The sequence below is a fragment of the Eulemur rufifrons genome, chromosome 8, assembly GCF_041146395.1.
Source record: "Eulemur rufifrons isolate Redbay chromosome 8, OSU_ERuf_1, whole genome shotgun sequence".
In the NCBI taxonomy this organism is placed as follows: Eukaryota; Metazoa; Chordata; class Mammalia; order Primates; family Lemuridae; genus Eulemur; species Eulemur rufifrons.
The window spans coordinates 161,709-188,475 of NC_090990.1; the positions used below are offsets into that span (position 1 = coordinate 161,709).

A 26,767-nucleotide genomic window follows, 5' to 3' on the forward strand; every position below is an offset into this window, starting at 1 on the left:
TCCGAGGTGGCCCTGTCAGGCATAATTGGATCCTGGTGCCCACCTGTGCCCTGAGTGCAGGGGAGTGACTGACGGGTCAGGCCACCTCCAGTGTCCAGCCTTCGCCTTCTCTGGGTGGGTGGGTGGCCCAGCTGCTCTTGGCCCCTGGGGAGGGGGGCCAGCCTGGCGGGACCTGCCAGCTCTGCAGTGTGACAAGGATGTGCGTGGGCAGTGAAGCCCCAGCCTCCGAGAATCCGGGAGGCATATGCTGCCCTGGGTGTGCCAGGAGGTGGATTCGCCAGGCAGGGACCCTGAACCTGGCCTGACCCAGGCAGCAGCGAGCCGTGAAAACTGCAGCTCTGGGCAGGCGTTTCCTCACCAGCCGGAGCCCCGCTGCTCTGCGGCTCCCACCGCGCTCCCTGCTGGGCTCCTCGGGCCAGCCGGGCACTTGTGGGTCCCGGGGTGTCACCTTCCTGCCATGGAAGTTGCTGTCCCTCAGAGGGGATGGATGGCACATGGGGTGCTGGGGACTGTGACCTCACTGCCCGGTCACTTCCTCCCCAGGCCATCCGTCCGTACAGCCCAGCTCTGACAGGTTCTGGAGGCCGCCCTGGTACCTCGCTGGGCTTCCCTCCTCCAAGCCTGGGTGACCCACAGTCGCCTCTTGTTGGTCCCTCGCTTCCCTCCCACCCCTGCCTGCTCCAGGCCTTTCTCCTCTCCATGGTCACAGAGCAGGTGGCACGTCCCTCTGCACTGGACCCTCCTCTGGTGGACTCGCAGCTGTGGCTCCCCAGGTCCCTGGGCCCACCTCTGGACCTCAGCCCCCCTCGGTATCTGAACATGTGGTCCCTGCAGTCGGGCATTTGGGGGCATCCTGTTCACTGCTGGGTCCAGCACTAGGACCCTCTCCCTCCGGGTCAGCTCCCAGCTGTCACTTTCCACACCGGCTGCTGTCTTGCAGGAGGCCACTGCCACCTGACACCCCGCCTCCGCCCCTCCCAGACAGAGGAGGCGGTCACTTCTTTGAAGCTTTTACTTAGTTCAAGTCTGAAGCTCCGGACATTTGTGGAGCGCGCGCTTGGAGAGTGGGCGGAAGACAGTTGGCCGCGTCTACTGGGCTGCGATGGGACGCCGGCCCCGCGGGCGGGCGCGGAGGGGCACCGCGCTGGACACCGCTCACCCGGGAGTCCACCGCGGCTGCGCTCCAGGCCGGGAGCGGGGCGCACGCGGTGCCCGTGGCAACGTGTCCTCTCGGGTGCCTCCGGGCGGCGGGTGGGCGTGGGCCGCGCAGCGCGGCTTGGCCTTGGCTACCAGACGCGGCATTGCTCCTTGGGGTGCATGGGGGTGTCCGGGGCGCAGTGGAAGGCGTTGGCGAAGGCGGCCAGGTTCTGCAATGACCCTAGCACTCTGTGGGCGGGCGCAAGGGGCCAGTGGAGAGTGAGGTGCGGGGGCTCCCAGGGCGCTGGGGCTCCCAGGACACGGGCGCGGGGGGAGCGGTGAGACCCGGGGGCGCGCGAGTAGACTTGCCTGTACTTTAGGGGGCTGTGTACGTCAGTCTTGATGGACTGGGCGGCGAACTCGGGCCGGTAGGACCCGCACCACACCTGCCAGAAGGCAAGGGGCATGGCTGCGGGGCGGGCGGGGGCACCCGGCTCCGGTGGGTTCCCAGCTCCCTCTGCCCCCAGCGTCTCCTGCAGGCCCCGGCAGTGGGCCCTCCCAAGGCATGCGAGTGTGGAGGTGGCAGTGAGTGGGGCCCGGACGGTGGCCCTACCTGGGCATAGTTGATGAAGAAGAGCTGGTCGTAGGTCAGATCCAGTCCGGGCAGCTGGTGGTCCTTGCCACCTTCGGCCATCCACTTTAGGTATGCCTGCTGGCACACAGGAGCTGGTCCGTCTGACCGGACTCCAGAGCCCTCAGAGCTCCCCGCAGAGTGGGGGTCCGGCTCCTGCAGCTTGGGGCCCCTTTGCACCTGGCCCCCACGAGCGCTCACCACCTTAATTACTCAGGGGCCCTCTGAACACCTACATTGGCTGGGCTCTGTGGGGATCCCTGACCAGGATGGCACCCCCAGAATGAGCTTCTGACACCTAGTGCTCCCCTGTCCCTGAGGCAGTGGGCGCAGTGGGTGTGCAATGGCTCAGCTTTTCCTGGAGGTGGGTAGTGGGGGCAGAGACGCCCTGTGCCTGCCCGTGGCAGGAGGTGCTCCCCCAGAACACTGCTGCCTGCCCTGTGTGGAGGAGGGGGTTCCCAGGACGCAGCCTTGTCTTGGGCCTCGTCTCCTCCTGGGCCAGGTTGCTCCCCCACCTCCCTGGGGGCCCTGCTTGGACCCACCTTGTAGGCCTGACGCACCCCTCCGTTGTCAGCAATGTTTTCCCCGAGGGTGATGAATCCGTTTACCTGCACACAGGAGACAGCAGGGGGGCTGGGCAGCCCAGGCCTGGCTGCCCTGCTCCCCCAGGGCCAGGGCTGGGGTTCGGGTGCCCGCTCACATTTTGCTCGTCTGCCAGGTCCCAGGAGTAGTTGCCGTACTGGTAGATCATGCACTCCGACTGCTTGCGGAAGTGCTGGGTTGAGAAGTTACTCCACCAATCCATCATGTTGCCATCCTTGTCAAAGTTCCGGCCTGGGAAGGGGCAGGGGCGAGGCAGGCTGCCTACCCGCCCCTGTGCCCTGGCCCCTCCGGCAGATGGCAGACGGCAGCCCAGCACCCAGCCTCTCCTGCCCCTTCTCCAGCCAGCCCCAGAATCAAGAGCTCACCGTCTCGGCAGGGATGGGCCTGGAAGAGCATTCATGTGCTCTGGGTACTCAGCCCCCAGAGAAGGTGGGCTTTAGTGGTCTTCCATTGCCACCCTCTGAAGTTAGGGCCTGGGGTCTCAGAGGCACCGTGGTTTAAGGACTCCTGATGCCCAAATTCTCTAAACCCTAGTGGGGGGCGCACTTAGCCCCTGAGGACATGTGGCTGCCCAGGGAAGGCCCTGATGGCTGAGCCACAGGGGGAACCAGTTGGGGCCCCTGTGCGTGGTGGAGGTTGGCATGTCGGGGTCAGCATGTCCCTGGCCGGAGGGTACTGGCTTCCTGGAAAGGATCCTGGGCTGGGATTGGGCCAGGCCAGGACCCTGAGCTTCACAGGTGTGCTGGGCAGTGCCGCTGTCCTCGTTTCATAGGCCAAGGAGGGGAAGTGACCAGTCACCAGGTGGAGTCAGATCATGGGATGGAGCCCTTGTGTCCCTGACTCCGTACCTGGAGCAGGTGCCCTGGACAGCACTCTAGCCTGGCATTCAAGACCTGCCTTGCCCCTGCAGCTCCCTGGGGGACCTGGCACATCGTCTGGGACCCTGGGCTCCATGTCCCCACTTAAACCACAAAGGGGTTGAGTGGACAGTCCCCAGGCCCCTGCCCGCCGCTGCTCAGTGGAGACAGGAGTGGGCGTGGCCCTCACCATTGTCATCAAAGCCGTGCGTGATCTCGTGCCCGATCACCATCCCAATGCCCCCGAAGTTCAAGGCCTGCGGCTGCTCCTTGCTGAAGAAGGGGGGCTGGAGGATCCCGGCGGGGAACACTGTCCCCGGCGCGGGACAGAGAATAAGCTGTAAGTGGGCACATCTCCCGTGTGCCAGGCTAGGTGTGGGTACCTCCAGCGGTCCTGTCAATCCCACAGCCTGGGAGGCAGAGGTCAGGGCCCCCAGTTTACAGAAGAGGAGACTGAGGCTCCGAGGCCAGGAGGGCAGGGTAGTGCATGGCAGGTTCAGGACCTACATCCAGCTTCTTTCTAGCATTCTGTGCACCTTCAGGTAAAGGGTCTTCGCTACCCCCCAAACCCACCCCCACCATGGACACTCACGGACATACTCTTCCCTGCAGGTGGGCAAGGGGTGAGGTGGGCAAGAACAGGCTGGGGCACCCCCAGGATGAAGGGGGTGCAAGAGCCTGCAGTTGCCCCTTGGCCTCTGGCACTGAAGGGCCTGGGGTGGGGGGGAGGGGAGGGGCGAACATACCGATCTGGTTTCGGTTCGGGGAGTAGAACGCATTGACCACGGCGGCCCCGATGATCCAGCTGTGAGAAACAAAGCTGTCGCCTGGAGCCCACATCTGGGACCATCCCTGTGGGCCCTCCCTGCCCCAGCCGACCAGAGCCCACCCTGAGGAGGCCCCTGTCACAGTGGCCATGCCAGACCAGGGGCCCGGGCCAATCCGAGGGTTGGGTTCCCCTCTGGGGTCCCTGAGGAGGGGCAGCTTGGGGCCCTGGAAGCAGAGGGTGCTGGGGCGACTCTGAGACTGGCCCGGCAGCCCCCCGCAGCTGGCACTGGGCCAGCCTTGGCCAAGCAGGGGTAGCACCTGCATGCCATGCTGGCCACTCCCTGGGGCCCCACGAGCCACGCCGGCCACACCACTCACAGATTCTGGTCCACCTTTTCTCGAAGCTTCTTTATGCTCCGCTGGGCACCTGCCCTGAGGTTCTGCAGGCTGTTCTCAAAGTACAGGTCCTCTGAGAAGTTCAGCTACAGGACAGGGGCAGTCACTGCCAGCACTGGGGCTGGGTCCACAGTGGGGAAGGGAGAGGTCAGGTGTGGCTGGGGAAGACCTCAAGGCTTGCCAGGCAGCCGGCACGCGGCTAGCAGGCTCTGGGTGTGGGTAGACTGGGGGTGGTGGGCAGCCCTGGCTCTGAGCAAGTCCCTAGTCCCTCCAGGCCTCAGTTTCCCCATCTGTAAATGGAGGGTAGTGCTAGATCTGCCCCAGGGCATGATGAGGATGGCATGGTGCTGGGGCTGGGCACAGAGCACCCTCCCAGTGATCAAGGCCCCCTGTCCACAGGGGGCTGTTCGGGGACAGGTGGGGTAGGGGATGAACGGGGCCGAGACGCGTGGCGGCCGGGCGGGGCGCACGTTGGAATACTCCTCGTCCAGGCGCTTGTTCTTCTTCTGCAGGATGTAGTCGGGGTAGCCGATCTGCTCCCGGATACTCATGGCCTGAGGAGGGGAGGGCCCGTGGGTGCCTGCCCCACCCCGGGAGGGCTGGACCCAGGGCACCCTGGCTCTGCTCTCGTTGCCCTGTGGGTAAGGGACTCAGGGACTCAGGGACTCGGCCCCCAGCTCCACCTCGCAGCCTGTGGAGAGGTTTAATGGGGACAGAACATGGCGGACTCAGCCTCCCCCACCAACCTTCCAGGAACCTGGGGAAAGAGCCTGAGAGCCAGTCAGGGGCCTGAGGGGCTCTCAAGGGGCCGGGAGGCTGCACTGGGCTGCTGTTTGTCACCCTGACTCAGAGGGGCTTCTGATGGGTCCCAGCCCTTGCTCCCCAGGCCACCCCTGCCGGTCCCTGGGGGCGGTTGGGGATTTCCTGGGCTTGGCTTCTGTCCTGCCTCTGCCCGGCGCCCTAACCCTGTTCCTCATCTCTCAGGTGGGTGTGTTGACGTCTGCCCCGGGGCTGCCCGCTTCCGTCTGGGCCCCGACGCCCGCTGCAGCGGCCTCCGCGGCTGCCCAGGCCCCGCCAGGCTGGCGCACCTTCTCCTGGGCCTTCCTCTTGGACTCCTCGTCCATCCAGCGCAGCTCGTCCAGCGTCTCCACGAACACGGCCCGCACCTTGTCAATGAGTTCTCTGACCTGGGGGAGGCACAGTCCTGGCGTCCCAGACTCACCCCAGGGTGGACGGCCAGCCTGGGGTCTTTCTGGGAGGTCTGGTCCGAAGCATAGTCAGGATAGCCCAGGCCGCCCCCGGCTGTGGCCTCGCTGGACAAGGTACAGGTCGGTGGGGGGAATGGCCACTCCGTTCAGGGTCCTCCCTGCTGGGTCCTAGGTCCTGCCCCTGGACTCTGCGTGTGCAGCCCGCACCTTGCCCAGGTGGACCTCTGGCCGGCTGGGGGTTCCCCCGGCCCCTCATCTGCTGCACCCCCAGGCACCCCAGCATAGACATCTGCTGCCTGGGTGGGGCGGGAGCCACAGGGCAGGGGTGCTGCGGCTGCTCCCCACGGCCCTGGGCTGGTGTCCCTGGGAAGCCTGAGCCAGGCAAGCTGTCCCCAGGGTGGCCTGGACAGGGGCTGGCCACATTGGGAAGCAGGGCCACCCACCATGTCCTTGCTGTCTCCAGGGAATGCCTCCGAGACGTAGAGAGAACCCACGGCGCTCTCCATGTTGCTGTTGACATAGCCGACGCACTCTCGCCAGCGCACCTCCTCCACGGTCGTTCCATACAGTGCCTGGCGAGGTCATTCCAGCGTGCATCCCGCCACTCGGGCCAATGTCTGCTTCCCCAGGTCCTGCCCAGAGCAGACCCCCCCCCACCCTCTGCCTCAGGGTGCCCGGGGGTGGGGGGGATGTAGGATGGTCTTGGAGACTAGCCTCTGGGTGTTGGCCGTGCTGTGGGGACTGGTGTGCAGATTTGAGTGGGGGGCTCCCACCTGGACTGGGAGTTGGGGTGTATGCTGGAGGAGTTGGGGTCCCTCCTCGGCCCCTGTCCTTGTCACCTTGACCTGGTTTTCTGGCTGGACTCTGTCCTCTAGGAGTCCAGTCCTGCTCCAAGGCACAGGGCTGACCTCGTCAACTGAACGAATGAATCACAGGCCCGCTTTGGGCAGGACAGGGCCTCGCTCACCTTGCGGTAGTTCACGCGAGCATCCTTGAACCTCTGGCTCAGGCTGCCAATGCGATCCAGCACCAGGCGCCAGGCCAGGTAGTTCTGCATGGTCCTGGGGGCAGAAGGCGGGGGAGGGCATGGCTAGAACAGGCAAGCGGTATTTGCCAAGGCATATGGAGGGGACAGGGCATGGGACCCTTGGCCAGCACGTTCTACTCTCGAGTTCCGGCTGCCAGAGAAAACCCATGAGGCCGCACATCTCTGAAGTGAGGCTCCCTGACCACGAACACGCAACCTCCTCGTGTCCCTCCCTCCTCGGGGTAAGTGCTTAATGGGGATGGGGAGAGAGTAGGGCACAGGTGTGGAGGCCTCTGGGGACCTTCCTTGGGCCGCACCTGGCTGAGTAGGTGTCGATGATGTGCTCGAGGTTCTGCAGGTAGGGGATGCCATAGACCACCACCTCCTCGTTGGGCAGCAGCTTGATTTTCACAGAGGACAGCACAGTTTGTATGAAGAGTGTCCAGTTAAACCCCTGGATCGAGAGGGGTGGGCAGAAAGAGGGCAAAACAGAGAGGTAGACACAGTTCCTGGGCGTCTAAGAGACCCGGCCCCTGCTGAAGAGTATTCGTGGAGGACAGAGACGGCGCGGACAGTCAGAGCAGGGAAAGGCGGGTGACGTTGCCACAGAGCCTGCGGGCAGGGAACACGCAGCGACCGTGCCGACGCATTTGAGAATGCAAGGATGATGGGAAATCCCGAGAAAAACACAACTTAGTGAAAGTGACAGAAGAAGAAATAGAAAATGCAAATAGTCTTACGAGTCAAATAAACTGAATCTGTAATCTGAAATATTCCCACAAAGAAATTTCTAGGCTCCTCTGGCTTTACCAGCGGATTCGATCTTGTATTTAAGGAAAATAAACTGCCAGTCTTACTAAAACGTTCCGGAGAAGAGGAAAAGAGAAACTCCTTTTCAGTTTGATTTAAGAGGCTGAGAATAATCTCAACACCGAAATAAGGATATTGTAAGAAAAGAAAACGACACGCGGTCTCTTTTTGTCACAGACACAAAGATCCTGAGCAGAACATCAGCAGACAGAACTCAGCTGCACTGGCGTAAACCGGTGACGCCGTGCAGCCGGACCGGGTCCACCCCAGGAGTGCGAGTTCTGTGCAGCGTTTGGAAATCAAGTCAGTATGTTTCACTATGATTTATAAAGGCAGAAAATCACGATAATTTCAGTAGTTGCAGAAAAGGCATTTAATAAAATCTGCCATCTACTAGCAAACTAAAAATAGAAGTCAAGTTCTATAATCTGATAAAGGAAACCTATGACACAGCAGCAGCAACAAAAACAAAAAGCTCAGCCGCAGACAGAAGCTGTGGTGGCGAAATGCCGCAGGCTGCCCTCCCGCCTCGGGCATCCACCCTACGACTCCGGCACTGTGTGCGGAGTCCTGGCTGGCTCAGTAAGACAGTGAAATAAAATCAATAAGGAGTGACAGAGAATAAATAAAACTGATATTTTTCACAGACGACATGGTTCTATGTGTGTAAATCTGAAAGGATCCACAGATAGACTTTGAGAACTAATCAGTGAATTGTGCAAAATTGCTACATGTTAGTACAAAGTCGGTATTTTTATACATTGCAATAAACAATAACAGGATAAATTAAAAAAGGATACTATTTATAATATAAAAAAAACCAAACGTAGGAGGATATCTATTGCATATAAACGTGCAAGATTTTTAAAATAGAAACTACAATTAACTTACCGAGAGAAATTAAAGAAAACGTAAATAAATGGACGCACATGTCAGGTTCACGGTTTGGAAGACTCAACATTGCAAAGACGTCAATCTTCCCCAAACTGACATGGAGCCTCCAGGCCGTCCCTGTCACAACCCCAGCAGGTGCGTGTGTGCATGCATGTGTGTGTGTGTGTGTGTGTGTAATTGGCAAGCTGATTTGCAGTTTCATATGAAATGCAAAGGACCGAGAATTGTCAAGACAGTTCCGAAGGACGAAGCTGTCAGACTTCGCAGTGAAGCTCCGTAGTGCACCGAATAGGTGGTTGCCACTCGGAGCGGTAAAGAGACCAGGGGGACAGAAGAGAGTCGGAAACGCACAGGCACACACACAAAGACATGCGATTTGTAACAAAGATCACGCGCAGCCCAGAGCTGAAGCGGAGGTCTTCTCAATGCACAGGGCTGGCTTATCTGGAAACCCACGAGGAGGAAACAAGCCCTACGTCTCACGGTAAAAAAATCAACTCAAGGTAGATTGTAGACCTAAACCAGCTTGGGAGTAGGAAAGAACACTAACCATAGAGAAAAGATTCCTTTGTCTTTAAAGGATACATTAATTGGGCCATTTGATAAACCTCCTTTGAAACAACAGAACTACTAAAAGTGTAAGCAAGCCAGCTGCCCCGTGGAGGGGACGTCTGCACACACAGACTGACTGAAGTCACGTCCAAAGGACACAAAGAACTGGAAAGTCCATCAGAAAAGGCAGACAGCCCCACAGAGCAAATGGACAAGACTTGGACAGACGTTTCACGGAAGAGGACAACTGCTGCCTGATCGAAATGAAATGGCACCAACCTCCTCGGCCCGCGGGGACGGCCAAACGGAACCCCGGTGAAATCCCACGACACGTCCACCAAAATGGCTGAGACGCAAAGACCAGACGCTGCCAAGCGCTGGCAATGGGTGTCACACCCACGCTGGGGAGCTCGGATCTGTGCATCGACTTCGGGGAAAGAGGAACAGGTAGATGGCATCTCTCACAGCTGAGTGTGCGCCATTCCAGGACCTGGCGATTTCACTCCTGGGCATGCACCTGACCAGAGTGCACCAGGCGCGTGCCAGCTGCATGTAGGAGAATGAGCATCGCAACATTGTTCAGAAAAGACCCAAAGACAGCAGAATTGGGACGTAATTGTTGCACGTTCCTGGAGTCGAACACGTGTGAAGGATCCCCAAACGCCACAGCAGAGCAGGAGCAGCCGCGCGAGCCAGCACGTGCCCGCTGGTTCCAGTGGCACGGCTGTGGCGTGAGCGCCAGGGTAGTGGCTGCTGTGGGGAGGAGGGTGGAGGTGGTGGCGGGAAGGCGGTGTGGGGGGACATCTGGGAAGTCCCCAGGGGTTACGTCTTGATCTCAGGAACGGCCGTGTGGCCGTGCGTACTTTGGGCAATTCCAGACATTGTAACAGCATCGTAAGGCAAACGCCCCAAAGCCTGAGTGCCTGGATGTTCCCTGAACCCGCTCCCATTCGGTCTCCATGGCAACTGCAGGCTGCCTGCGTTCTCTCACTTCCCACGTTCAGTCCCTTCCAGACCCCTCACAGTAAACCCAGAACCACCGCCCTCACCGAGTCCGCTCCCACCTGGGTCTCGCAGCCTCTGGAACACTCCCCGCCACTGCCCTGTCCCCTGCAGCCGTTTCCTCCGCGGACAGACCCTCTTAAACAGGGACCAAGTCACGCCCTGCCACGCTCCAACCCCCTCCGGAGGGCGGGCAGGGTCCAGGCCTTCACACTGGTCAGTCCACCCCTGCCTCCCGCCTCCTCATCTCCCCCTGGCCCCCCGTGGCCTCGCTGTCTGCACCATGCCGGCCCCAGATGGCCGCACGGGGTCCTCTTCACTTCCGGTCAGCTTCCTGGTGCGGCCATTGGCTGCCCCCATCCAACCCCCTCCCCTGCTTCCTGACACATTCTAAATGTCACTGTCCCTTTCCTGTCCCTCCACACTGGAACACACGCTCCTCGTGACTGCTGGGGGGAGGCTGTGTCCTGGCAGGCCACCTGGGACCAGCACCGGCCCAGGGACCACGGAGCCTTCCGAAGCACTAGGCACCCTGGGCAAGCGTCCCCTGCCTTGTCTATGTCTCTAGACAGTGACAATTTCTGGTCAGGAGCTGGAGCTTTGGCCCCATTCTGCCCTCGCCCTCTGCCCTCTGGCTTGGGTGTCCCCTGCCGTGGCTGGCTGTGCCCAGAGCTGCGTCCCTGCCCCTCCTGCGGAGCTGGCCCCTGCTGTCCTGGGGAGATGAGCAGTGGCGCCCACCCCACTCTCACAGCGTCCTGGGCCAGGTGACCACATGTGCGGCCCCCCACTCTGCAACGGGGAGGGAGGCCAGGTGCCTTCTCAGAGGGCCACTTCCCATGTCCCCTGCGAGTCCCGAACCCCAGGGCCTGTGGCCTCACCTTCAGGCCAAACTGGCGCTGGAGCTCTTTCAGTGCCATCCTGTGGTACAGCGCTGTGACATCGTGCCTTTCCTCCTGGGGTACTGTGGCCTGCACCAGGGACCGGGTGGTCACGTGGGTGGGCGGCCGGGGCACAGCTCCGGGCCCCCGGCCCCTGCTTCCCCCACCCGGCCTTCCTCACGTTGGCCAGGCTGGTCTCCAGCTCCAGCACCTGCTCCATGTCCTTCTGCACCAGGCGGCTGTTGCTGGGGAGTCTCATGTCCTTGCGCAGCATCGTGGCCACCGACACCATGAACTGCAGGTAGGCGTTCCGCACCTGGGCCAGAGGATGCAGGACGCCTGGGCCCCCACGGAGCTCTCTGGGGGGGTGGGGATGGGCGTGGGACACGGAGCAGCCCCCAGCAGGCTCAGGCACGTGGGGCACTGAAGTGGGGGCGTCTTGGACACCCGAGTCTGCCCGGCCTGGGCTCTCCGGGGTGGCCGGGAGAGGCTGTGAGCGCCGGGGGCAGGGCCCGCTTCTTTGTGCCAGATCCCAGTGGGGCCTCAGTGCCGCGGGAACCTCAGGGGCCACCTCCTCCCCAGTGCTTGGCGTCAGGGCCTCAGCCACCTGCCCTGACTGTGGGCCAGACACGGGGCTCCTGGGGTGCTGCCGCTGTCCTCGTCCTCCTCCTCTGAGTCGGTCCCTCGGCCTGGCTCTCCCCGCCCCGTGGCCCAGCCCATGCCCATCCTTCCTCCCTCAAAGTGCTGCTCGGCCAGTTTCGCTTCTGCTCCGTGGGTCACTGTGCCTCGTGCCACCCCCCTCGACCACGCAGGTGCCCCGCAATGCCGGCTGTGGGGAGGAGGGGCCACGCGGACAGACGGGAGAGCGGGGCTCCGGCGGGGCCCTGAGGTGCCGGGGGCAGGGTGTGGGGGGAGGGCCCAGCATGGCGGCAAAGCCCCCCTCACCTTCTCGTTGCTGCTGACGTTGAAGTAATACTCCCGGGACGGCATGCCCAAGGTGGGCTGGTCTACCTGGAAACACACAGGCTGTGACCCCGGGCAAGGAGGGGGGTCCCCACATCCTGGCTGAGGTGGGCAGCAGCCCCCTCTCCCAGGACTGCACCCCCTGGAGCACCCACCTGCCCGGAAAGGGATGCTGGGGCATGTGCGGGGTTGGGTGGGGGCACCAGGCTGGGAAGGGGGGCTGGGGTGGGGGAGGGGTACAGGCCACCTCAGGGCCTCCTTGTGCCCTCAGCCCGTCCAGAGTGCCGGGCACATTTCTGGGGTTTGTCTGTGGCCTCCAGCCTGTGGCCGGTGGTGGCCCTTTGAGGTCAGGCTTCCTGCTCTGGTGCCCAAGGCCTTGCCGACCAGAACACAGGCCCCCGCGTGGTGGCCAACGTGGCCGCGAGGCCCAACAGAAACCCTGTCCGCAGCAGCCTGTGGCCTGGGCCACAGACGTGGGCAGGAGCCAGGGAGCTTGGCCCTGGGCACAGCCCTGGGGCTCCCACTCGCGGGCCCCTGCCCTGGCCCATCCCCCGCTGCATGGCGAGAGCCTGCTAGAGCCCCCAGCCTACCCCGGCCCCCCGGGCGCTGCACGTACGTAGATGATGTGCCGGCTGGAGTTCTGGTCATCCGTCCAGATGAAGAGGTCGATGAGGACGCGCCTGTTGAACTGTGCGTTCATCAGCGCCAGCTGCCGCTCCAGCTCCCACCCGAGGCCTGGGGAGTCAGCGCCCCACGCTGGGAGACCGGCTGGGCCCTCGGGGTCCCAGCCCAGCCTCTCTCGTCCGACAGCAAATGGGCATCTGAAGCCTGAAACTCAGGGGGCGTAGGAGACCCTGCCCCGCCCAGGGTGACGTGCTCACTGCAGCCTTGAAGGGCAGGGGATGTGGGGGACATACTCTCCCAAACAGCCCAGGGACAACAGAGCCCTGGGGAGGCTGCGGCGCGGGGAGCCGGGATGGACTGAGAGCTGGGAGCCCAGGGGCCCAGGAGGGATACCCCTCTGCAGGGCTGGGGGGGCCGGCCACAGGGGTGCCCGTCATGGCCGCCACTAACTCCCCAGCACTGGGCCTGGGCTCCTGGGCCCCTGAGGTTGGCCCTGGTGGAGTTGGGCCTCTTGGGGCTCCCCAGAACCAGCCATCCAGGGGCTTCCCTGGAAGGCCCTGGCCCCCAGGAGCTCCAGGCCCAGCGTCCACCTCCATCTGTCTTCGAGGATGGCCCCAGGCCCTGGCCTTACCTAGGGTTTTTTTCCACTTGTCCGTGGCCACAGGCCAGCCTCCTGCCACTTTCAAGATGTCCAGCAGCGGCTGGGAGTCTCTCTTCTCTATGACACCTGACAAAGGACGAGGGGGTCATCCCCAGACACCCGCTCACGTGCTGTGACACAGACCTGCACCCGTCACAGCCTCGGTGTCGTGGAGACTGAGCACAGGAGACCAGACGTGGCACGAAAGGGGCCTGTGGGGGTCACGAAAGCACATGAGCCCCCAGGACAGAGAGGACGTGGGAAGGAGGCGACAGAACCGGAGCTGGACAGCGGGGGCACGGCCCAAAGCCGCGGCTCTGGCGGGGCTTGGGGGGCACAGCCACGTCCTGCATCGGGGCAGACTGAGATGTGGCCGGGACACGTGACAACTGATGGGAAACCGGGCAGAACGCCAGGCACATGTATGGGAAGGCGGACAAAGAGAGAATCGCTGGAATAAACAAAGACCCCCAGTGTGAAAACAAGGGCGGGGCTGTCGTCACTGGCATTGGCGGGTCAAAGGCAGGCGGGGAGTGCAGGGGCTTCCTGGCGGAAGAGGGGAGTCCCCGGGGAGCCCCGATGGCCTGGCCTGGAGAAGCCGCATGGGGGCTCGCGCACAGCGGGGCCTCCTCTGGGTGGGTCAGGAGCGTATTCAGCTTCCTGGTTGGTCTTAGGTTGGAAGCAGGGACTGAACTTAGGGAGGAAGCTGTCGGTTACGAGTCAAGCCCTGGCTGCTGGGGGCCCCCTGCTACAGGGTTGCTGTCCGACCTCCCGGGCTGCCTACTGTGGCTGGGGAGGGGTCCCGGCTGGCGGCTGCAGGCTGGGAGTCGGGTTGTTTCTACAGGTGGTCTGGCCTTGCCCTTTTGCTCATTCAGTCTCTTGGGCCAAAGAGTAAGTAACGGTGGGACACAGAGCGCATCGCCGTCCCCTGTGGGTGCTGGCCAGCCCGGATGGACAGACCTTCAGTTCCGACGGGCGAAGGGTGGACAAGCTTGGGTGTGCCGAAGCAGGAGTCCCAGCGAGTCACCCAGTTAGGTATACCAGGAACAGACCCTACCCTCCCGGAACCCCAGTGCTACGTGGAGGGGAGCTGGCTTCCCGGGGCAGCCACGGCCACAGGCTGGGCTTTAGACCCCAAGGGGAGGATTTGCCGGGCTGCGGGCCAGGGGTGCCTCAAGCATGAAAATCCTTTCAATAAGAAACAAAACACTCAAAATCTGCCCTGCAACATGCACACCCCTCCACAATATACACATGCACACATATATGTACATACAACACACATATACATGCATACATATACACAGAACACACATGCATATCTGCATACATGTATGCACCACATACACACATCTACACACATCCATATATACATACAGAAATGTACACAGGTACACATATATGCACACATATACATATGTGTACATACACACTCAGACACATGCACACATACTCACATACAGTACACATGTACATATATACACACAACACATACATGCATATCTACACAATGCATGCACCATATACACACATCTATACACATATCTGCACATTCACACATACACATGCATATATACAAACACATGTATGCATACTTACACACATGCATGCACCATATACATAGGCATATATACACACACATCTACACATCTACACACACTACACATATACACACATATCCGTATATACACAAACATGCACACATACATATACACACATGCACTCACAATGCACACATATATAAACACATATACATATGTATACTACATATATCTATATGTATACTATCACACACATCCATATATACATACATAATACACATATACACACATAATACACATATACACACCTATATGAATATACACACGTGCACTCACAATACACACATACACATAGACACACATACTCATACATACTATATACATATAATACACACACACAGGCCCCCACTGTCTTCCTGCTGCCTGGGCAGAGTGGCCCGTGCTGGGTCGGGGTGTCAGCAAGGTCGCGGGGCCACTGGCAGGAACTCTGCCTCACAGGAAGCCTGGACCCAGTGGCCGGGAGGGGCACAGCGCACAGCCCCCTGGCCTGAGTCCTCAAGGCACCCACTCCTGCCCTGCTGTGCTGCAGGCCACCAGGGGGTCCTGGGGCTGACCTGGGGTCTGGCAGAGAAAGCCCCCGGCCGGCCCCGTCGCAGCCCCTCCTGTCCCCACTCACTCTGGTTCATGCAGGAGCGGTACAGCAGCTTAGCCTTCTCCACGGCCGGCCGGTCCTTGCTGGTGGTGTTCTCCAGCACCGCTGTGGGCACAGAAGAAGGCTGGACAGAGGCCTGAGGTGGCCCTGGGCGGGGGTCCAGGTCAGAGGTCCCCACTCCCCCACCGCACTCGGCAAGAGGTGGTCCTTCCCCAGCTGCTGCCTTTGCCCCAGGGGTCCCCTCTCCTCAGTGCCCACAGAGCCCAGGGACGCCCAGCAGGATGGGGCCACACTGCCGCACACAGCCCCAGCCCCTGCACCCCGAGGCTGTGCTGCTCCCACCTTTGAGGATGACATCCAGCTCATCTTGAAGGACGTCGAAGACGCTGTACCGGGAGTTGGTCTCGGGGATCACGTGGCGCCGCAGCCAGCCTCCACACGCATACTGGTAGAAGTCGTCACACGGTTCTTTGGATGGGTCCATGTTCTGGAGGATCCTGGCGGCTGCTCATGCCCAGGGGTGGAGGAGGAAGAGGGGAGACAGAGCTGTGGACAGCCCGAAAGCCTGTCTCTCAGCCTATGGGACAGTCTTGTTCCTCAGGGATGAGCAGTCAGAGATTCGATCACAGCTGTGTGCCCTGGGAGAGTTAACCACCTTCTCTGAGCCGCAGTGAGGCTGGGAGCAAGGGGAATTGCCCACTCGGATGGTCACCCAAAGGTGAGGGCTCTCACTTGTTAACTGTACGACTCTGGGCCTGCGGCCTCTCGGAGCCTCACTTTCCCACCTACAATCGCAGGGACCTGGACAGAGGCCATGGCCAAGGGCGCCCGGCTCCCAGGAGGTGCTCAGCTGGCAGCCCTGCCCCTGCCAGTCGGCGCCCAGCTCCGGCTCCCGGCCAGCGCCTTTCTGCCCCCCAATCCTGCCGCTGTGGCCCCTCGCTCCTCAGTGTGCTTGGTCCCTGGGGGCAGGGGTGGCCCTTACCCAACGGGGAGGGGGGTTTGTTTTCTGTAAGAGGGGATGGCTGTGCCGAAGGAACCCAGAGTGTGCTAGGGACGCGCCCTGGAGGTTCAGCTGAACTTCTCAGCTGGGGTCGCTGGGTTGTACCCTCCACCCAGGACCCCTGCCCAGGACCCTCCCTCAAGCTCTGTTCTATTTGGTCTTGGTCAGTGCCACTTTTGAGGCTGGACAAGAGTTCCCGGGGCGGTCGCGGCAGTCCCAGAACTAGAGCCCCTGGAGCCCCCGGGGCGGTCGCCCTAGTCCCGGGCCGCGCAGCCGAGGCAGGTTCTGGGGGCGACCAGAAGGCCTCCCCGCGGGAGAAGAACCCGGGCTGCCCGCGCACCGCGATTCGGCCCTCCCGGCACCGCCGCGCTCGGATTGCTCCCGGTGGCCTTGGGCAGGGCCTGCGCCGGCAGCCCCCGGCCCCTGGGCGCGTCAGTGGAAGGTGGTGGGGAGGGGCTTACCTGCCATCACGCAGCCGGGGCTGGTGCAGATCTCCCCTACTTTTTCGACCTCCTGGGCGGCTGCGGGCAAAGAGCAGCGTGAGCACCTGCACAGGCAGGGTGGGCGGGACCCTGGCTGGGGTGGGAGGGGCCAGGCAACAAACCCCGCCCCCTGCTCCAGGGGTGGTCTAGCCTGGCCGCCAGGTCCTCTCCAGTGGCCCAGACCTGGGGTCTTAAGTGATCGTGAGCTTGACCCCTTTTGGGACCTGGGAGCCCCTTTGCTCCCTCTGCCTCCGCCGACCCCCACAGCTGCCCTGTCCCCAGGGCCGAAGCTGGCCCTCCTGCCCTCCTGGCTCTGCAGCAGCTCTCGCCCGCGCCGGGCCCGCTCCTCCAGGCGGCCCGCTGCGCTGCCCTTCTCTGCAGCCCGTCCCCAGACCGTCCCCTCTTGCCCCGGCCGGTCGGCCAGTCGTCTTGAATGTGGCGGCCTCGTGGGCAGCCCGGAGCCGGGGTGGGCGGCTCCACAGCGCCCCACGAGCGCCTCGCATCCAGCAGGTGCTCAGGGCCGGAACTGGCCCGTCCTTCCCGCCCCACGCCCTCCTGCGGCGCGCGAGTGGGGGCGTGCGTGCAGCCTGGCCCGGCCACGGCCACCCGCCCTGCGCTGAGCCCCCGCCCCACGGGAGGCCCAGTGTACGGCCCACCTGCGGAGGCTGTTTTGGTAGGGAAGGCAAAGGCTACCTCGGGCTTTGCGTTTTACAATGGTCTTCTCTTCCTTTGAGAAGCGCAGCCGGCTAGCAAGGGGTGGCAGCGGCTTCCCTGGGGAGAAACAAGCACTCAGCTCGGCCTGCAGCCCGCTGGGACAGAGCGGCGTTTTCCTGCCGTGCTGGGTGCCGCAGCCCCCCGCCCCCACCCCGGCGTGGCCGGCCACCGGGAACCAAGACGCAGGGACCAGAGCCCACCTCAGCGTCCTCCATGTGTTTGCGCTGGGCCTGAGCGGGCGGGGAGGGTTCCCGGCTGGCTGCCCTGCACCCCCAGGGCCCAGAGGGCTCCCGAGGTGGGACCCTCCCCCGCCATGCTGTTCCCCCTCGGGATCCCCCTGAGCACAGGCCAGACCCACACAAGGACATTCGAGCTCCAGTCAGAGGTGACCAGGAGGAGGAGGGATTTCTGCTTCCCATGGAGATGCGGGAAGTTGAAATAAACCTGGGCTCCCACCCTAACAAGGAGAACACGCTGGAGAAGCCACAACAGGAGAGTTTTTAGAAACCCACCAGAAAGCTGAGGACATAACGAAATACAATGAACCAAATTCCAGAAAGGGACAAGCCCTCCCAGAGACAGGAGAGAACCGTGGCTGTGCTCATCCCTGGGGCCATGGCACGCGGAGGGGCAGACCCGCCGTGCCAGGCCAGTCGGGGGTTAAGGGATGACTCGCCAGCCCTTTGCACCTGTGTGTGGGCTGGTGCAAGAGATCAGGATCTGGGGAGCCCCAGCCACAGGGTCTGCAGCCCCCCACCCCCAGTTCGTTCTCACGGGGCCTTCACTGAGTGCGTGTTGGCGGTGCCGGAAGCAGGGGCAGGAGGAAAGCTGAGCGGAATCCTCCACATGGGGGAGCAGGCACGTGTCACCCGGAATCGGTGGAGGAAGAGAGAGAGAGAGAGAGAGAGGAAGAACCGAAACAGTTGAAAGAAGTGGACTCCTAGATGACCCGGTGTCTGCGTTAGCAGACAAGCTCTGTATAATGGCTATAATTAAGGTGAAGGGTCTTCTAGAAAAGAACGAAAACATACATACATATACAGTAGATTTCACTAGATCAATGGAAACTATAGAAAATAAGTGAATTGACACGCAATAAAAAAGTGAAACATTTGCTTTTTATATTTCACAGCACACTGAACACCTCCAAAGAATCAATGGCTACGTACACAGGTCAATAGGAATTATCCAAACTGAAACACAAAGGAAAAAGAAAAATTGAATAGAGGGAAACATCTACAAAAGTACTAGAATTGACATCATAGTTGACGGTGAGAGCCGGATGTTCTCCTGTAACAGCAGGAGTGGGGGGGGCTGTCCCCTCTCCCCACTCCTATTCAGCGCTGTACTGGAAGTCCTGCTCATTGAATAAAACAAGAAAAGGAAATAAGCAGTAAACAGACAGGAAAGGAAGAAATAGCTGTCTCTATCTGCCAGTGACATGACCACCTAAAGAATCAGCCAAAACACTGGAGCTAACAAGAGACCATATGCATACAGCAAGGTCGCGGGTACAAAGTCAGTCTACAAAGGTCAACTGCTCTGCTATATACCAGCAATGGACACTTCAAATTTGAAATCATAGGATAATACCATTTATAAAAGTACCCCAAAATAAAAATGTTTAGGTATATATCTAACAAAATATGTATGGGAGCTCTATGTGGAAAACTATAAAACACTGACAAAAAAATCACATATCTAAATAAATGGAGAGATATTCTGTGTTAATGAATGGGAAGACTTACTATTAAAATGCCAATTTTCCCAACTTGGTCTATAAGTTTAATGCAATCCCAAATAAAATCTTAGCAAGCTATTTTTTAGGTACTGACAAACTGATTCTAAAGTTGGTATGGAAAGATAGAAGGTCAAGAGGATCAACGCTGAAGAAGAATGAAGTTAGAGACTCAGACTACTTGGTTTCCAGACTTACTACAGGGCTACGAGTAATCAAGGCAGCGGAGTATCGGCAAAAGAAGAGACGCACAGATCAATGCGGCAGAACCAAAGCCAGAGATAGATTCACACGGTCTACTGATCTTTGACAAAAGACCAAAGGAAATTTTATGGAGAAATGATAGTCTTTTCAATAAATGGTACTAGAACAATTGGACATCCACATATAAAAAAACAAACCAAACAAAAAACCTAGACAAAGACTTTATACCTCACACAAAATTAACTTATAATGAACCACAGATCTAAACATGAAATGCAAGCTTAGAAACTTTTGAAGAAAACATAGGCAAAAATCTATATAAGCTTGGGTTTGGTGATGACTTTTAAAATATAGCACAAACAGCATGATCCACAAAAAAACTGATAAGTTAGATGTCACTAAAATTAATAGCTTCTGCTCTGTGAAGGACCTAAGAGAATGAAAACATGATCTACAGACTGGGAAAAAATATTTGCAAAACATATACCTGATAAAACACTGGCAACCAAACTGTACAAAGAACTCTTAAAACTCAACAATAAGAAAACAGCCCCATTTAAAAATTGGGAAAAGGCCAGGCATGGTGGCTCACGCCCTGTAATCCCAGCACTCTGGGAGGCCAAGGTGGGACGATCACTTGAGCTCAGGAGTTTGAGACCAGCCTGAGGCAAAAGTGAGACCCCGTCTCTACTAAAAATAGAAAAATTAGCCAGTCATGGTGGTGCACCTGTAGTCCCAGCTACTCGGGAGGCTGAGGCAGGAGGATCCTTTGAACCCAGGAGTTTAAGGTTGCAGTGAGCTATGATGATGTCATTGCACTCTGGACCAGGTGACAGAGTGAGACTCTGTCTCAAAAAAAAAAAAAAAAGGTGGGGGGAAGATATGAAAAGATATCTCAACAAAGAAAATGCACAATTGGAAAATAAGCACATGAAAAGATACTTAACATCATTTGTCATTAGGGAATTGCAAATTAAAACAACGAGATACCACTGTACATCTGTTGGGATGGTTAAAAGTTTTAAAAATGGTAATGCCACCTGCTGACAAGGATAAGATATGTAGGGACTCTCACACATTGCTGGAGGGAATGTGAAATGGCACAGCCACCTTGAAAGGCAGTTTGGTAGTTTCTTAGGAACCTAATCAGTCTTATAATGTGACCCGTAAGTGATCCATCTTGGATGCCAGTGCACATGTGGACTTCTGGTTAACCCTCGTCCCGTGAAAGCTTCCTCATTCCTACTCATTCACTGTGTAGTGTGAGCACACACACGCACTATAAATCCTCCCTTCAGAGCAAAGCAACCTTGATGTTATCGCGCAAGTTATAGGCTATGTTGCGCACGGCATTCCTGCATGTCCCAGAGGGTGGCTTCTAATTGTCACTGCAGAGCACGTGCCCCTCTGCCTAGGGCGTGCAGGCCCAGGCCTGGGGATTAACAGTGCGGAGACTGACCTGTTTGCAGCCACCCAAGACCATACTTCTGTCCGTAAGTTCCCCAACAAATCAGCTAAAAATTTTAACAACTCTCATAGGTCAAGCATGGGCTACCACATCAGTTTGAAATAGCTGGGAGCCCTCAAAATAGGAGATTTTTCACTCACTCCAAGTTCTTTCCATGGGTCTTCCCCAGGTGCCTGTGAGAGAGATTGGGCAGGGCTCAGAAGGCCAGAGAGAGCCTCCCTTGGTGGCACAGCGAGCAGGAGGGGATCTGCTGTGGTTGAGGCACCGGCGTGGAACTCCTGCACCTTGCCTGGGCCCTTTTCCAGTAGGAGTACAAGCTTCAAACCACGGAGGAACGTGGCGACTCGTCCCACCCCCAGGGACCAGGCAAAATCCGCTGCTCTGTAGGAGGGTTAGTAGTAAGGATCCTCTGCCCATGGGAGAAGGACAGGAGACCCTGTGGGCCCAGGATCCTAGACTGACATCCGGCAGACATCCGCTGTCACACCAGGAGGGGTGGGAAACTCAGGCACAAGCAAAGTTTGGTTGACATGAATCAGGGGCAGGGATGCTGAGAGCTCCACCTCTGAGCGCCAGGCACACCAGGCCTGCCCAACCCTGGGACCAGGCCAGGACACCACAGAGCCCCCAACATCCAACACGAGCCCAGTACAGGCTGCAACTGCAATCCAGCACTCGTGGAGGGACAAGGGCATGGAGAGAGACTCCTCTGTGTCACAGGCACCTGGGGACTGCTGCAGGCTGAGGCCAGAGCAGGAAAAATGGGGAAAACTCAGGCGCCCTGGGCCCCCTTCTCTAGGCACAGGTAATAGTAGCCCTCTGCTGGAGGAGTCTGAAGTCTGGGCTGCACTGAGGTTAACAAAAGCAACAACAAAACCCCAAATCGGCTAACTCCTGACTAGAGCAATTCAATCCCTCACACTGACAGACTGACAGAAGAAGAGGAGTGTCTAAGTCTGGGCACAAATACTTTTCATCTCAGTCTCTTCTGCACACGGTGTCCAACATGCAGTAAAAATTTATGAGACACACGTGTGTAAGAAAGAACCCTACCCTGCCAGGAGATAAAGTGATCAGTAGAACCAGGCTGAGAGACAGCCTAGATACGGGCACTGTCGGAGGACTCTGAAGTACCTACGAGTAGTATGTTGAAGGATCTAATGGAACGGGTAGGTAACAGCTCTTCAGAAACGAGATGGAAACTATACAAAGGAGTCATATGAAAATATAAGAAATAAAAACACATTGTTAGAGGTGAGGAATTTCTTTTACTGACAATGCACTGGACACAGTGGAGGAAAGAATCTGTGAAGCTGAAGACTAATTAGCTCAAACTCTTCAAACTGAATCTCAAATATTAATAGTAAAAGGGTGAACAAAAACTGAATAGAGCAACCAAATACTGAGGGATAATATCGAACTATCCAACACACACGCATGTGGAGTATCAGAGAGAGGAGAGAGGAGGAGGAGGAGGAGGAAAAGGAGGAGGAGGGAGATATATTTGAAAAGATAATGGCGAGTATTTTCCAAAATTAGTGAAAGATAACAAAGCCAAACAATGGCAGAGAGCCCCAAAGAGCACAAATATCCAGTACTAGATACACTGTAGCCAAACTGCTGTAAACCAAAGATACAAAGAAATGCATGACGACAGCTAGAAAAAGAAGAAACGTTATAGAGAAGAACAAGGATAGGAATTACAATAGACTTTTTTTCAGAAATTATGGAAGCCAGAAGGCAATGGAGTGACTGAGAGAGAAAAAACAAAAAGCAAACAAACAAACAAACAAAACACCTTGTCAACTTAGAATGGTATACCCAGAGAGAGTATCTTTCAAAAATGAACATGAAATGAAGACTTTTTCAGACAAACAAAAGTGGAGAGGATGCACTTTCAGCACATCTGAACTACTAGGAATGTTAAAAGAAGTTCTTTAGGAAGAGCAAAAATTCAGCCAGATGGGAATTTGAATCTCCATGATGGATCCACGAGAAGAAAGAGTATTGGAAATGGTTAAAAAAAAAAAAAAAAAAAAGCAGGTGACCCCAGTAACACTCACTCAGATGTAGAATTCATAGAATTCTGGAAAGATAATTATATACCATATGATTGTGTGAGCCCAAACCATATTATCACACTTAATAGCTACCTAATAATTGTTATAAAAAGCAAGAATTATCCTCTCTTGAAGATTTATAGACTCATTGGTTTCCAGAGATAAATATAATCTTAGAAATGTGGCCTAGTGTGCTCTTATTAAAGTTACCCAAGATCAGACAGCAACAGAGAACAAACTATAGACAAGCTCTGTGCCGAGTTTTAGGTTAGGAATGGTCAGAAAGACTCCTTGACTCAAGCTTGTAACCTTTTGAAGAAAAAGGACAGTAAATTGTAACTACTTAGGCAAGATCAAAAGCTGCTCACTTTTAAAAAATTGTTTTTGGAGACACTATCAGAGAAATTAGAAAAAGAATTTTAAGATTTAGCAACGTCATCTTGCATTGGCTTTCAGCTGAGGTGATCAATGGCAAACGCTGTTGTGAGCTATCGTTACCTGGCACTCAAGTCACATGCCGTGGCTCTCCACGGCTAACCCTGCCTCGCCTTACGAGCATGAGGTTGACATCCGAGATGAATAAAGATAGGCTTTGTAATTGAAATAATTTTACAGATTAAAAATGGAAACTACAAGCAAGGTAGCTATTAATGATAAAGTAACTAAATAATGACAAAAAGGGAAACAACCCGTCATTCTTCACAGCTCGGCTGTAAATGGTGAACGTGGATTCCACTGAAGGCCATGACACACCTGTGTTGGGAGTGTGGTGGCCTGGGTGGTTTATAAGCTAAATCCTCCTTCCGGACAGGATGGCAGTAACAATGACAAAAGCTGACATTTGATCACAAGCAGCACAATGGACATTTTTCTAATTATTATTGTTACAGTAAATCATTGAACCCTCACATAAGCTTCTAATGTGTGACTGATATTATTTCTGTTTTACAGATAGAGGACTGAGGCACAGACGTATTAAGAATTGGGAGCTGAAATGCCCAGCCAGGCTGTCAGCTTGGGAGCCCGAGTGCTAACCAAAACCTCCAGATCTAAACTGTAGGATAATGAGAGGAGGGTTCAAGGACAAGGTTTAGACACCTAAGGAGACACCCCAGTCTAGGGTTTGGCAATATTTCTGTAAAGGGTCAGACAGTGAGTATTTTAGACTTTGTGGGCCACATGCAGTCTCTGTCTCACCTACTCAACTTTGCTGTTATAGCAGGAACGCACCCCGAGACAATATGGAAATAAATGGGCGTGGCTGTGTTCCAATAAAACTTTATTTACAAAGACAGACAAGGAGCCAGGTGTGGCCCCCGGGCCAGAGTTTGCCAAGCTCTGCTCTAGACAACAAATGTGGTTGCTTCGGAGAAGCAGAATCCTAGATGGACATGGGACTGTTTCTCACTATAATTTCTGTAAAAACATTTGATTTTCTAAAACAAAATTCATAACTTTAAAAAAAAACAAATAAAACAAAAAAATCTAAGATAATCATCAAAAGGATAGAAATAAAAACCTTCCAAGCTAGTTGAAGGCAAATGGAGTGAATAATAAGAGAGCAATGCAAAGGAGGTGAGAAAAGAGAAAAAAAAGCACAAAAGAACACGAAAGAAAAAAACGTACATTTTATGATAGTAATCACAGAAAATGCAAACAGAAAATCCCTCCAGTTAGGAGACAAATAAAACCCTGAATCCAGCTATAAGCTACTGCGAGAGACACATCTAAAGACACAGAAGTTTTGAAGAAAAAGAGTGGAAAAAATGGACTAAGCAAATGCTAATGAGTAGCTTGTATTCATGCCAGACAAAACAGAATTGAAAACAAAATGAAATTTAAGGCAGAAAGCCTTAAGACAGAAAGGGTCACTACATAATTATATGTAGTAGAAGATATGTTAATTTTACACGTGTGTCTACTTTAACACTTTATTAAATTTATGAAACTAATTTTATAACTCAGATCTAAATTTGTATTCACATAATATAGCCTTGAGCAGTAAACTAGGTAAATTAACAGGACAGAACTACAAGCAGTAATGGATGATTCTCTAGTGCTAGATTTAACACATACGTCTCAATAATTGAAAGATCAAGAATATGAAAAATAGAAAATCGATAGAAGATTTGATTGAGCTGATCACCCAGCAGTTAGAGGCTGGTGCACACCACAAGCACACATGGATTATTTGTAAAACTGACACATCTTAGCCCTAAAGCAAGCCTCGGTAAATATCAAAGAATCATATAAATAATCACATTAACCACGGTTTCTGACAACAATGCAATTAAGTTGGAAATCGATAATTTAAAAACTCAGATGCATCTGGAAAATTTAAAAAATTTCTTAATAACTCTTGAGTCAATGGGGAAAAATCACAATGGAAATGAGAAAATACTTAGGAATGAGCGATCACAAGAAGTCTGCATATCAAACCCTCCACAAGCTTGGTCCTGGGCTGTGGGGCGTTCCTGGTGGGGGGCACAGGGGCCTGGATGGAAACAGGGGACCCTGTGGCCCTGGAGGGTCCCAGGAGCCCCGAGAGCTCAGTGCAGGGTGGGGGCGCAGAGGTAGAGATTTCTCTGGGGTCCAGGGGACCCTGAGGAGGCCGAGGGGGCTGGGCAGGGAGGGTCTCTCCTGCTTGGTGGGCTCCAGCCTCTTGGCACGACCCAGAGGGGAGAGGGGCCCTTCAAGCCCCACAGCTGGGGGTGTGTTGGGTCAGCCCTGTTTACCGAAAGCCTCAGAACCAGGTGTTTTGAGCCCAGAGGGCCCTGAGCAGTTTAGTTTCCCCGGCTCTGGACTCCCAGGGGGGCCTTCCCTCCCTCCTGCCCAGCCCCTGGTAGGAGACTCCAGGGGGCCCTGGCTGGGATGCCCCTCATGTGCACAGCACCCACGTCTGTTTCACAGGGGCACCCTTGCCCCGTGGTCGAGGGGTGGTCCCTGCAGTGCAGATGGCTCCTGCCCGGAGGGGCCATTCTAGAGCAAAGGCTGCGATGTCTAATGCTGAGAGCCAGGCCTGAGGTAAGAGCTTCAGCGGCGGGTGCCCGCCCCGACGTGCACACGCCCACCGGGCTCAGAGGTTGCCCAGGTCTGCTGATGCCCGGTGCCCCGGCCTGAGGGGGAACAGTTCCAGCTTCTTCACATCGGCCTTAGGGGGGCAGAGCGAGGGAGAGGCCTGGGGGCCGGTGTTCCTGGGACAGCCCTGGGCGCGCCTCCGTCTGGCTGGCGACCCTAGCCCAGCCCCTTCCGTAGCAGGTTTCCGTGAGCGCGGCTCGCGGTCACAGGGGGAGGGGACCCTGGCACATCCTGCGGGTGAGCTCAGCCAGGAGCGAGCGCAGCCGCCGGAACCGCAGACGCGCCCGGGTCTGCGCAGCTCAGGCCGGAGCAGGCGGGGGCAGAGCCGCGGGGCAGCCGCGCGCCCGCCCCGCCCGGGCAGCGCTTTCTGGAAGGGGCTGCTGGTCCCTGCCGGCCAGTGTCCCCCGCGGCCGCTGTGGCGGGAGCGCGGTGGGGCCCGGGACCCAGCGCCCACCCACGCGCCCACGTGACAAGGCCGGTGGCGCGGGGCTAGCCCGGAGCAGGTGCGGGGCGCGGGCCCCACTCACCTCTGCTGGCGGCGTAGAGGACGCCCAGGGCCCCCAGGGCCCCGGTCAGCAGCAGCAGCAGCAGCGCGCCCTCCAGGAATCCTGGGCGCCCGCGGCCCGCGGGGCCGGCTCTGTCCATCCCCGCCGCGCTCTGCGGCTTCCCCATCGGCAGGCTCTGCACGGAAGAGCCCGGCTGAGCCGCCCGAAGGCCACACGGGGAGACCCGCGCAGCTCCCGGCGCCCTGCCCGAGGCCGGAAGGGCCAGACGCTGGCTGGCAGCGCGTGCTGGGTGCTCCTGGGACGCTCTGTCCCATCTCCCTCTCCAAGCCCACAA

The 26,767-nt window shown here is 57.1% G+C and overlaps 1 protein-coding gene across 1 annotated transcript; it reads right to left on the reverse strand.

The window, feature by feature from the left end:
- Positions 1 to 1,286: 1,286 nt before the first annotated feature.
- Positions 1,287 to 26,599, reverse strand: MMEL1 (membrane metalloendopeptidase like 1). The gene is made up of 23 exons (XM_069477259.1): positions 26,455 to 26,599; positions 17,359 to 17,436; positions 16,645 to 16,704; positions 15,526 to 15,687; positions 15,208 to 15,288; positions 12,982 to 13,077; positions 12,343 to 12,461; positions 11,709 to 11,774; positions 10,945 to 11,079; positions 10,764 to 10,853; positions 6,945 to 7,081; positions 6,568 to 6,661; positions 6,044 to 6,172; positions 5,481 to 5,579; positions 4,863 to 4,946; positions 4,375 to 4,478; positions 3,975 to 4,033; positions 3,419 to 3,538; positions 2,469 to 2,602; positions 2,311 to 2,376; positions 1,751 to 1,846; positions 1,507 to 1,583; positions 1,287 to 1,386 (listed from the first exon to the last, which is right to left on the reverse strand). The coding sequence occupies exons 1-23, from the start codon at positions 26,597 to 26,599 to the stop codon at positions 1,287 to 1,289; spliced, it is 2,331 nt and encodes a 776-aa protein (XP_069333360.1).
- Positions 26,600 to 26,767: the final 168 nt, after the last annotated feature.